Source organism: Squalius cephalus (genome assembly GCF_949319135.1).
Source record: "Squalius cephalus genome assembly, chromosome: 17".
Taxonomy (NCBI): Eukaryota; Metazoa; Chordata; class Actinopteri; order Cypriniformes; family Leuciscidae; genus Squalius; species Squalius cephalus.
The window spans coordinates 87,501-100,000 of NC_137138.1; the positions used below are offsets into that span (position 1 = coordinate 87,501).

General features: G+C 41.8%; 1 protein-coding gene across 6 annotated transcripts in view; it reads right to left on the reverse strand.

Annotated features, from left to right (window-relative positions):
* aff1 (AF4/FMR2 family, member 1) overlaps positions 1 to 12,500 on the reverse strand; it is a 35,308-nt gene that overhangs the window by 7,144 nt on the left and 15,664 nt on the right. For 3 of the 6 annotated variants that reach the window (XR_013824011.1, XM_079898475.1, XM_079898473.1), the window contains exons 9-14: positions 10,921 to 11,496; positions 5,447 to 5,541; positions 4,504 to 4,651; positions 4,370 to 4,434; positions 4,163 to 4,226; positions 3,930 to 4,066 (exon numbers count right to left, since the gene is read on the reverse strand). Coding sequence is in view for 5 of the 6 variants with exons in the window: in XM_079898475.1 (XP_079754601.1) it covers positions 3,930 to 4,066; positions 4,163 to 4,226; positions 4,370 to 4,434; positions 4,504 to 4,651; positions 5,447 to 5,541; positions 10,921 to 11,496 (1,085 nt within the window). In the remaining variant the exon portion in view is untranslated. Of the gene's footprint in view, positions 1 to 3,929; positions 4,067 to 4,162; positions 4,227 to 4,369; positions 4,438 to 4,503; positions 4,652 to 5,446; positions 5,542 to 10,920; positions 11,497 to 12,500 lie in introns of all 6 variants that reach the window. The other 3 variants (XM_079898476.1, XM_079898474.1, XM_079898472.1) reach the window with 1 other exon arrangement.

Here is a 12,500-nt window from a genome sequence, read left to right on the forward strand (position 1 = left end):
AACATAATACTGTCATGTGAACATAATACTGTCATGTGAACATAATACTGTCATATGAACATAATACTGTCATATGAACATAATACTGTCATGTGAACATAATAATACTGTCATGTGAACATAATACTGTCATGTGAACATAATACTGTCATATGAACATAATACTGTCATATGAACATAATAATACTGTCATGTGAACATAATACTGTCATATGAACATAATAATACTGTCATGTGAACATAATACTGTCATGTGAATATAATACTGTCATGTGAACATAATAATACTGTCATGTGAACATAATAATACTGTCATGTGAACATAATACTGTCATGTGAACATAATACTGTCATGTGAACATAATACTGTCATGTGAACATAATACTGTCATGTGAACATAATACTGTCATGTGAACATAATAATACTGTCATGTGAACATAATAATACTGTCATGTGAACATAATACTGTCATGTGAACATAATAATACTGTCATGTGAACATAATAATACTGTCATATGAACATAATACTGTCATGTGAACATAATACTGTCATGTGAACATAATACTGTCATGTGAACATAATAATACTGTCATGTGAACATAATACTGTCATGTGAACATAATACTGTCATGTGAACATAATACTGTCATATGAACATAATACTGTCATGTGAACATAATAATACTGTCATGTGAACATAATACTGTCATGTGAACATAATACTGTCATGTGAACATAATACTGTCATGTGAACATAATACTGTCATGTGAACATAATACTGTCATGTGAACATAATAATACTGTCATGTGAACATAATACTGTCATGTGAACATAATACTGTCATGTGAACATAATACTGTCATATGAACATAATACTGTCATGTGAACATAATAATACTGTCATGTGAACATAATACTGTCATGTGAACATAATACTGTCATGTGAACATAATACTGTCATGTGAACATAATACTGTCATGTGAACATAATACTGTCATGTGAACATAATACTGTCATATGAACATAATACTGTCATGTGAACATAATACTGTCTGTCATGTGAACATAATACTGTCATATGAATATAATACTGTCATATGAACATCATATGAACATAATACTGTCATATGAACATAATACTGTCATATGAACATAATAATACTGTCATGTGAACATAATACTGTCATGTGAACATATTACTGTCATGTGAAAATAATACTGTCATGTGAACATAATACTGTCATGTGAACATTTTACTGTCATGTGAACATATTACTGTCATGTGAACATAATACTGTCATGTCAACATATTACTGTCATGTGAACATATTACTGTCATGTGAACATATTACTGTCATGTGAACATATTACTGTCATGTGAACATATTACTGTCATGTGAACATATTACTGTCATGTGAACATATTACTGTCATGTGAACATAATACTGTCATGTGAACATATTACTGTCATGTGAACATATTACTGTCATGTGAACATATTAACATATTACTGTCATGTGAACATATTACTGTCATGTGAACATATTACTGTCATGTGAACATATTACTGTCATGTGAACATATTACTGTCATGTGAACATAATACTGTCATGTGAACATATTACTGTCATGTGAACATAATACTGTCATGTGAACATAATACTGTCATGTGAACATAATACTGTCATGTGAACATATTACTGTCATGTGAACATATTACTGTCATGTGAACATAATACTGTCATGTGAACATAATACTGTCATGTGAACATATTACTGTCATGTGAACATATTACTGTCATGTGAACATATTACTGTCATGTGAACATATTACTGTCATGTGAACATAATACTGTCATGTGAACATAATACTGTCATGTGAACATAATACTGTCATGTGAACATATTACTGTCATGTGAACATATTACTGTCATGTGAACATATTACTGTCATGTGAACATATTACTGTCATGTGAACATAATACTGTCATGTGAACATAATACTGTCATGTGAACATAATACTGTCATGTGAACATAATACTGTCATGTGAACATATTACTGTCATGTGAACATATTACTGTCATGTGAACATATTACTGTCATGTGAACATATTACTGTCATGTGAACATAATACTGTCATGTGAACATATTACTGTCATGTGAACATATTACTGTCATGTGAACATATTACTGTCATGTGAACATAATACTGTCATGTGAACATAATACTGTCATGTGAACATAATACTGTCATGTGAACATAATACTGTCATGTGAACATATTACTGTCATGTGAACATAATACTGTCATGTGAACATAATACTGTCATGTGAACATATTACTGTCATGTGAACATATTACTGTCATGTGAACATATTACTGTCATGTGAACATATTACTGTCATGTGAACATATTACTGTCATGTGAACATAATACTGTCATGTGAACATAATACTGTCATGTGAACATAATACTGTCATGTGAACATAATACTGTCATGTGAACATAATACTGTCATGTGAACATAATACTGTCATGTGAACATAATACTGTCATGTGAACATATTACTGTCATGTGAACATATTACTGTCATGTGAACATATTACTGTCATGTGAACATAATACTGTCATGTGAACATAATACTGTCATGTGAACATAATACTGTCATGTGAACATATTACTGTCATGTGAACATAATACTGTCATGTGAACATATTACTGTCATGTGAACATAATACTGTCATGTGAACATATTACTGTCATGTGAACATAATACTGTCATGTGAACATATTACTGTCATGTGAACATATTACTGTCATGTGAACATATTACTGTCATGTGAACATAATACTGTCATATGAACATATTACTGTCATGTGAACATATTACTGTCATGTGAACATAATACTGTCATGTGAACATATTACTGTCATGTGAACATAATACTGTCATGTGAACATAATACTGTCATATGAACATAATACTGTCATATGAACATATTACTGTCATGTGAACATAATACTGTCATGTGAACATATTACTGTCATGTGAACATATTACTGTCATGTGAACATAATACTGTCATATGAACATATTACTGTCATGTGAACATAATACTGTCATGTGAACATATTACTGTCATGTGAACATATTACTGTCATGTGAACATAATACTGTCATATGAACATATTACTGTCATGTGAACATAATACTGTCATGTGAACATATTACTGTCATGTGAACATATTACTGTCATGTGAACATAATACTGTCATATGAACATATTACTGTCATGTGAACATAATACTGTCATGTGAACATATTACTGTCATGTGAACATATTACTGTCATATGAACATAATACTGTCATATGAACATAATACTGTCATGTGAACATAATACTGTCATGTGAACATATTACTGTCATGTGAACATAATACTGTCATGTGAACATATTACTGTCATGTGAACATATTACTGTCATGTGAACATATTACTGTCATGTGAACATAATACTGTCATGTGAACATAATACTGTCATGTGAACATAATACTGTCATGTGAACATATTACTGTCATGTGAACATATTACTGTCATGTGAACATAATACTGTCATATGAACATAATACTGTCATGTGAACATAATACTGTCATATGAACATAATACTGTCATGTGAACATAATACTGTCATGTGAACATATTACTGTCATAATACTGTCAAATGAACATATTACTGTCATATGAACACATTACTGTTACATTATTGTCATATGAACATATTACTGTTATATTACTGTCATATGAACATTACTTTGACACACTTACTTTCAAAAACTGTAACAATGAAACAAGCATTTTCTGAAAAGCACAATACAAATAAGCTTGAAGTGAACTGAAGTGAACTCCACACCTGATCAGATCGAGCGTCTCGGAGAACATGGTGTAGGCGGATTTGGGCGTCTCCGGCTCCGTCTCCATGGCGATGGCACTCTCCACAAATGCCAGCGCAGCCTCCAGATAACAGAGCGCTTTAGCCATCTTATCCAGCTGAGAAACATGGAGAAACATCGTCACCATACAGGGGTCAGGGGTCATGGGTCAGGGGTCAGGGGTCAGGGGGGGGATCAAAGGCTTTATAAACACCGTAGCATCTGCTTTGTGCTTCAGTTTTTTGGCTTCCTTCATATGATCTTCCACAGAGCGCTGCCTGTGAATCAGAGGTCAGAGGTCAGCACTATGCTTTAAGGATCAGTGAAGCACTGAGAGGTGTGTGACGTGAGTGTGTGTGTGTGTGTGTGTGTGTGTGTGTGTGTGTGTGTGTGTGTGTGTGTGTGTGTGTGTGTGACGTACCTGTGGGCTTCAGCGGGCGGGGGACGAGGTTCCTCTGGGAAGGCGCTGCGGCTCTGGCAGGGTTTCTGCTTAATAAACACACTTCTTTACGAGTCACGCCACAATGACCTGAACATGAAAACGATCTACAGTACCTTCCCATGAGCCTCTGCTTTCTTGAGCTGGCTGTGAGAGGGCTTGTGTCCCACGTCTCGCCGCAGCTCCTGAGGAACACCGGAGCCGTGTTTCGTGCTCTTCTTCCTCCTCTTCTTCATCATCGTGGTCTCGCTGCTCCTGGAGGCTCTGATGGAAACATGGAGACGTTTGAGTGAGAGATCAGATGATCCGAGTCAACAGGGACTTCAGGTACTTTCCATCCTCTCCACCAATAAGCTGGTGTGTGGTGGGCATTCTGGCACAATATGGCTGCCGTCGCATCATCAGGTGATGCTGCACACTGGTGTTGGTTGAGGAGATTCCCCCCTTCCATGTAAAGCGCTTTGAGTGCAGAGAAAAGCGCTATATAAATGTAATGAATTAATTATTATTATTATTATTATTATTATTATTATTATTATTATTATCCAGCTTCAGAAGAAAACTGTCGCATGTATGAATGTCTGAAAGTCACTGCATTAGATCAAATTAAATGACACTTGATATTCTGTAAAGAAAGATGCACAAACACACAGTACAATCCTGACATTTGTACCCTAAAACTACAGTCTAGTGTTGAACATGAAGACTATCAGGATTGTGGATCAAGTTGATAAACCTGTAGTTCCCTCATCATCTTCATAATCATCATCATCATCATCATCATCATCATCATCATCATCATCATCACTATTGCTATTATTGTTATTATGTACAGGACATGTACATGAGGAAGGCCTTTTCACACAAAATCATTTATAAACTTATACATTTCTATTTTCATGGAAAGAAACTTTTGAGTGATCTTGTGTTGAATTCCTTTTGGAGATTATTATTATTATTATTATTATTATTATTATCTATGTGTAGCATTACAAAACATTTTTAAATAAGCAGAAGATCTGATTGGCTGAAGGGTTTCTGATTCTGACGGACACTCACTCTGATTCGTGGAGGCTCTGCTGAGAGGAGAAAAACTTTTTTCCATCTACAACCAGTTTCTGTTTCTTCTTTGGAAACTTTTCATCGCTCTCTGCCTGCAAACACACACACAGTCACACACACACAAACAGTGTCACACAGTATAAATTTTCCAAGCAACACAGCAGTAATGACTTTATGAACTTCTTTACTTACAAGATTGATAATATCAGGGAGAAAATTATAAATATGCAACCGTCTACTACAGTATCGCATCAGTCAGTGTTTTGTAGTCTCCCTGAGGAAAAATTTGCTATAGGTTAGGAAGAATTTTCTAAACTCGTTAAATCATCTAAATCGACAACATGTATGTTAGTCCCTATACCGACTAAGCTACTGAAAGAGATACTCCCAGAGGTCATAGATCCTCTTCTTAATATCATTAATTCGTTTTTGTCATTAGGATACGTACCAAAAATCTTTAAGCTGGCTATGATTAAACTGCTTGTTAAAAAAACGCAACTTGATCGTACAGAATTAGTCAACTACAGGCCGATCTCGAATCTGCCTTTTCTGTCAAAGATACTAGAAAAGGTGGTATCCTCACAACTATGTTCCTTTTTAGAAAGAAATTATATCTGTGAGGATTTTCAGTCAGGATTTAGACCGTACCATAGTACTGAGACAGCTCTCGTTAGAGTAACAAATTATTTGCTCTTATCATCCGATCGTGGTTGTGTCTCTCTATTAGTGTTACTCGATCTTAGTGCTGCATTTGATACTATCGACCACAACATTCTTTTAAAGAGACTTGAAAATTATGTTGGCATTAGTGGAATTGCACTAACATGGTTTAAATCATACTTATCTGACCGTTATCAGTTTGTAGCAGTAAATGAAGAGATGTCTCATCGATCACAAGTTCAGTATGGCGTACCACAAGGCTCAGTACTAGGACCGCTGCTGTTCACTCTGTACATGCTACCCTTGGGAGATATCATTAGGAAGCATGGCATTAGTTTTCACTGTTATGCTGATGATACTCAGCTCTATATTTCTTCAAAACCTAACGAAACGTACAGATTCACTAAATTAACGGAATGCATAGCTGATATAAAAAATTGGATCACTAGTAATTTCCTACTATTAAATTCTGAAAAAACAGAGATTCTAATTATTAGACCAAAAACTTCCTCAGGTAATAACCAAGAATACTGTCTAACACTTGATGGCTGCTCTATCAAGTCCTCATCGTCGGTTAGGAACCTGGGTGTGCTCTTTGATACCAATCTTTCATTTGAAAGTCACGTGTCTAGCATCTGTGAAACCGCATTTTTCCATCGTAAAAAATATATCTAAATTACGTCATATGTTCTCAATGACAAATGCAGAACAATTAGTTCATGGAAGCAAGTGGAGCAATGCACAGAGCCAGTGCCAAACACTGACCCTGGTGAGACGGAGGAGGAGCAGGAACCGGAGTCACCCCACAGTGTCCAGAATCTCCATGCTCGACATGCTACACCTAGTAAACCATCAGAACACCGTCGGGTTTTATGGCCTGCTGCAAACAAGGAGGCCGAGTGGCGGCAGTTTGACGAGGATGTTGAGGCTACTCTAGATGCATCATGCAGAGGAGAAGTTGACCAGCGGCTGCAGTTGATGAGCACACTAATTATCAGCATCGGTGCAGAGAGATTTGGCATCAAATTACCGAAGGCTCAGAACATCGCTAGGCCAAACCGGCATGAGACCAAGATCTCCCAGCTCAGGAAAGAGCTGAAGGCCCTAAACCGTCAGTATAAGAGGACGAGCGAGGAGGAAAAGCCAGCCCTGACAGAGCTCCGGGACATCCTGAGGCAGAAACTCATCTCTCTACGGCGGGCTGAGTGGCACAGTAGGAGAGGCAGAGAGAGGGCTCACAAGCGAATGGCCTTCGTTGCAAATCCCTTTAGCTTTACTAAGCAGCTGCTGGGGAAGAAGCGGAGTGGGACCCTGCGATGCCCAAAGAAGGAGATCAATCAGCACCTCAGTGACACATACAGCGACAGCAGGAGAGAGGAAAATCTGGCCACCTGCAGAGAGCTACCCACACCACCAGAACCGTCTTTCCAGTTTAACATCAAGGAGCCCACCTTGGCAGAGGGCAGGAACATCGTACGAGCTGCATGTACCAGCGCAGCCCCAGGCCCAAGTGGGGTGCCATACAAAGTCTATAAATATTGCCCGAGACTCTTGGAGAGGCTGTGGAGACTCATCAGGGTAGTATGACAGAGGGGGACGGTGGCCCAGCAATGGCGTCACGCAGAGGGTGTTTGGATACCAAAGGAGGAGAACGCGAGTGACATCACGCAGTTCCGCACCATCTCCCTGCTCAGTGTGGAAGGCAAAAACTTTCAAGATTCTTGCCAACAGGTTATCTGAGTATCTCCTGAGGAATTTCTACATTGACACCTCGGTGCAGAAGGGCGGAGTCCCAGGCATGCCGGGCTGTTTGGAACACACAGGGGTGATCACCCAGTTGATCCGGGAGGTGAGAGAAAATCGAGGAGACCTGGCAGTCCTCTGGCTTGACCTGGCCGACGCCTACGGATCAATTCCACACAAGCTGGCTCTCCAACAGCTCTGACGATACACCACATTCCTGAGAAGATCACTGAACTCATAAGGGACTACTACAGTAGTTTCAGCCTGAGATTCACCTCTGGAACAGTAACATCTGCGTGGCACCGCCTAGAGAAGGGCATTATCACAGGCTGCACCATATCAGTGGTATTGTTTGCCCTAGCGATGAGCATGCTGGTCAAGGCTGCTGAGGTGGAATGTAGGGGCCCCCTGTCCAGATCCGGCATTCGCCAACCGCCATTCCGAGCTTATATGGACAATCTGACTGTCACATCAACATCAGTGACAGGGTGCAGGTGGCCCCTCCGTGGTCTGGAAAGGATCACGGCATGGGCAAGAATGATGTTCAAGCCAGCCAAGTCCAGATCCTTGGTCCTGAGGAAGGGGAGAGTGGAGGACAAACACCACTTTTATGTGGATGGAGTCACTATTCCAACAGTGTCAGAGAAGCCTGGTGAAGAGCCTAGGGAAGATCTTCGACAGCACCCTGAAGGACAAGGCAGCGGTGGAGGCAGCCCACAGGGAGCTGAAGACTTGGCTATCAGCGGTGGACAAGTCTGGTCTTCCAGAGAAGTTCAAGGCATGGATATACCAGCATGGTATCCTGCCAAGACTCCTGTGGCCACTACTGATTTACGAAGTCCCAGTATCCATTGTGGAGGGCTTTGAACGCAATATCAGCCAATACCTGTGTAGATGGCTGGGTCTGCCGCAGAGCCTGAGCAGCATTGCTCTGTATGGGTACAACAACAAGTTGCAGCTTCCTTTTACTGGCCTGACCGAGGAGTTCAAAGTCACCAGAGCCAGGGAGGTGTTGCTTTACAGAGACTCTGCTGACACCAGAGTCTCTTCCGCCGGCATCACGGTCAGAACAGGGAGGAAATGGCGAGCGCAAGAGGCAGTCGACCAGGCTGAAGCGAGACTGAGACATAGTGTCTTAGTTGGCTCTGTGGCAGTTGGAAGAGCTGGTCTAGGTAGCCACACAAAACCACTCTACGACAAAGCCCAAGGACGAGAGAGACGCCAGATGGTGCAGGGAGAGATTCATGAGGCCTCAACTGGACTGCTAGCCATGGCCCGTGACTGGCAGTTGCATGCGGACCTTGGGAGAGGCAGTTAAAGTTCCCAGAGCACATAGCAAGGACGTCACTGAGGCCAGATCTGGTCTTAACATTTGACTCAACAAAGCAAGTTGTGCTAGTGGAGCTTACTGTCCCCTGGGAGGACAGGATGGAGGAGGCTTACGAAAGGAAGAAGGCCAAATATCTTGAGCTGGTTGAGGCATGCAGAGGGAGTGGATGGAGGGCCCGCTGTGAGCCAATAGAAGTGGGCTGCAGGGGCTTTCTAAGTCAATCTGTGCATAGGGCATTCGGGCTCCTTGGTATCAGAGGGTTGCGTGAAAGAAGAGCCACTAAAAACATCAGTGAGGCCACCGAAAAAGCCTCAAGGTGGTTGTGGATAAAAAGGGGAGAAGTATGGAGTAGCGCGCTGCTTGGACACAAACCGGGGCCTGATCGCCCAGGTGAGGGTGTCTGAAGATCAAAGACCCGAAACACCCTATGACCCAGGGTCCTTCACTGAAGATGTGTCCAAGCTGCACCTTTAAGGTGTTTCAAAATCCATGCGTTCATGACATCAAGGCTAGATTATTATAATGCTCTACTGGGTGGTTGCCCTGCACGCTTAATAAACAAACTACAGATGGTCCAAAAACGCAGCAGCTCGAGTTCTTACCAGAACCAGGAAGTATGACCATATTAGCCCAGGTCTGTCAACACTGCATTGGCTCCCTATTAATCATCGTATGCATTTTTAAATATTGCTGATTACTTACAAAGCACTAAATGGTTTAGCTCCGCAGTACTTGAGCGAGCTCTTAACGCATTATAGTTATAAATCCTTCCCATAAATCCTGATGTACTTGTTACATCATAAGAAGAATGGCGTCTACGCTAATATTAGTCTCTCTGTTTATCCAGAGTTTTACCGCAGTCCGCCAGATCCAGATCTGATGACGACAATGCAGTCCTGAAGTGTCAACTAGTCTCTCCCCTGTGAAGGCCTCCTTCCCTTCCCTTTATCTCTGTACAGATAAAACCTTGTCGTTTTATCTGTACAGAGTTAGCACATGGCTACGTGGACGCGATAAATAATTCTGTATTATACATTTTTAATTCTAACGCGCATACCTATGGACTGACCACGTGATGCGCATGTGCGTGACGTCGGTGTTTGCACAGAGGTTTGCGCAGAGATAACTGCTAATCATTTGAACCTTGGAACCTATTTCCGGGAGTGCGTTCTCGAGCCACCAGGCACTGTTTTGTGTTGATGGGCGGCCAGAGCGCGTTGAGGGTTTTCTGTTAAAACGGTGTCGTGTTAGCGGCCCCTAAGTTAATAACTAATGAACTTCGCAACAGAAGTGAATCAACCAATCAAAACTAACTTTAGCTAGACAATAACTTTACCCTAGATCTGCTGTAAAGTCAAAACAATCTTTGTTACTGCAATCTCCTATTATCACTGAAAAGCTGCTTTGAAACAATTCATATTGTTAAAAGCGCTACATAAATTAAGCTGACTTGACTTGACACACACACACAGTCACAAACACACACACACAGTAAGTCACACAGTCAGTCAGTCACACACACACACACACACACACACACACACACACACACACATTAAAATCATGGGAACATCTGATTCTGAAAGATATATTGAAATGGTTGTTGTTCATATCTACTGCTCTGCAACAGATGTTAGTTAATTAGGGTTATTAGCACAGATTATTTTAGACTCGACTGAGGTCAACCATTCTCTGACCGATGATCATTCAGGGTGAAAAGGTTGAAGGTTGGTCTCACGGTTCTCTTGCATGCGGTCGTCAGGCCGGTCCGGTGTTGGGCTGCTTTAGGCTCCCGAGGGATTTTGGGCTCCTGAGGGATTCTGGGCTCACGAGGGATTCTGGAGAACGTCAGGCCGGTCCGGTGTTGGGCCGCTTTAGGCTCCCGAGGGATTCTGGAGAGCAGGTTCAGCTGGATCTTCACCAGCAGCGGCGGTTTCCCGCATGTTTGTTTGCTGATGTTGTTGTCTGTTGTTGTTGTTTTCTTCTGCTCTGTGTCACGTGACGTTTTCTCTCTCTTGTGTTTCAATCTGCGCGTGGAGGCATTTTCAACACGCTGGGAAATTTCCACGCATGTGCTTCCTAACGGCAGATTCCCACGCGTACACGTGTTTCCCACAGTCTGTCTGCCATCGGCCACTCTCCCGGTGTCGGATGGGTTACTATAGCAACCCTGCTGACCTGCAGCCTCAGTCCTTCCAGCGGGATCATGGGAGCTGGGCTTGATGACATCACATGGGCTCCCAGGGGACTCCTGGTGCTGGTCTTCCTTCCTTTCTAACCATCTTCCCAAATGCCAGTCACTGACTTTCTGTGTCTAAACACACACACACACGTTAGGATGTTGAGAATGTGAGCATGTTGTTTAATGAATCTCATCATGAGAACATGACAATATGTAATTTGATGCGTGAAATACACTATGTTGCCAAAAGTTTTGGGATGTCTGCCTTTACATGAACATGAACTTTAATAACATCCCATTCTTAATCCGTAGGGTTTAATATGGAGTTGGCCCACCCTTTGCAACTATAACTCTTCTGGGAAGGCTTTCCACAAGGTTTAGAAGTGTGTTTATGGGAATTTTTGACCATTCTTCTAGAAGCGCATTTGTGAGGTCAGGCACTGATGTTGGACAAGAAGGCCTGGCTCTCAGTCTCCGCTCTAATTCATCCCAAAGCTGTTCTATCGGGTTGAGGTCAGGACTCTGTGCAGGCCAGTCCAGTTCCTCCACACCAAACTCCTCATCCATGTCTTTATGGTCCTGCTTGTAGGAGCAGTAGGAACAGGAACATCCCCAAACTGTCCCCACAAAGTTGGGAGCATGAAATTGTCCAAAATGTCTTGGTATGCTGAAACATTAAGAGTTTCTTTCACTGGAACTAAGGGGCCAAGCCCTGAAAAACAACCCCACTCCATAATCCCCCCTCCACCAAACTTTACACTTGGCACAATGCAGTCAGGCAAGTACCGTCCTCCTGGCAACCGCCAAACCCAGACTCGTCCATCGGATTGGCAGACAAAGAAACGCGATTTGTCACTCCAGAGAACATGGTTTCCACCAATTCCCCCCCACGCTTTACACCACTGCATCCCACGCTTTACACCACTGCACCCCACGCTTTACTCCACTGCATCCCACGCTTTACACCACTGCACCCCACGCTTTACACCACTGCACCCCACGCTTTACTCCACTGCATCCCACGCTTTACACCACTGCATCCCACGCTTTACTCCACTGCATCCCACGCTTTACACCACTGCATCCCACGCTTTACACCACTGCATCCCACGCTTTACTCCACTGCATCCCACGCT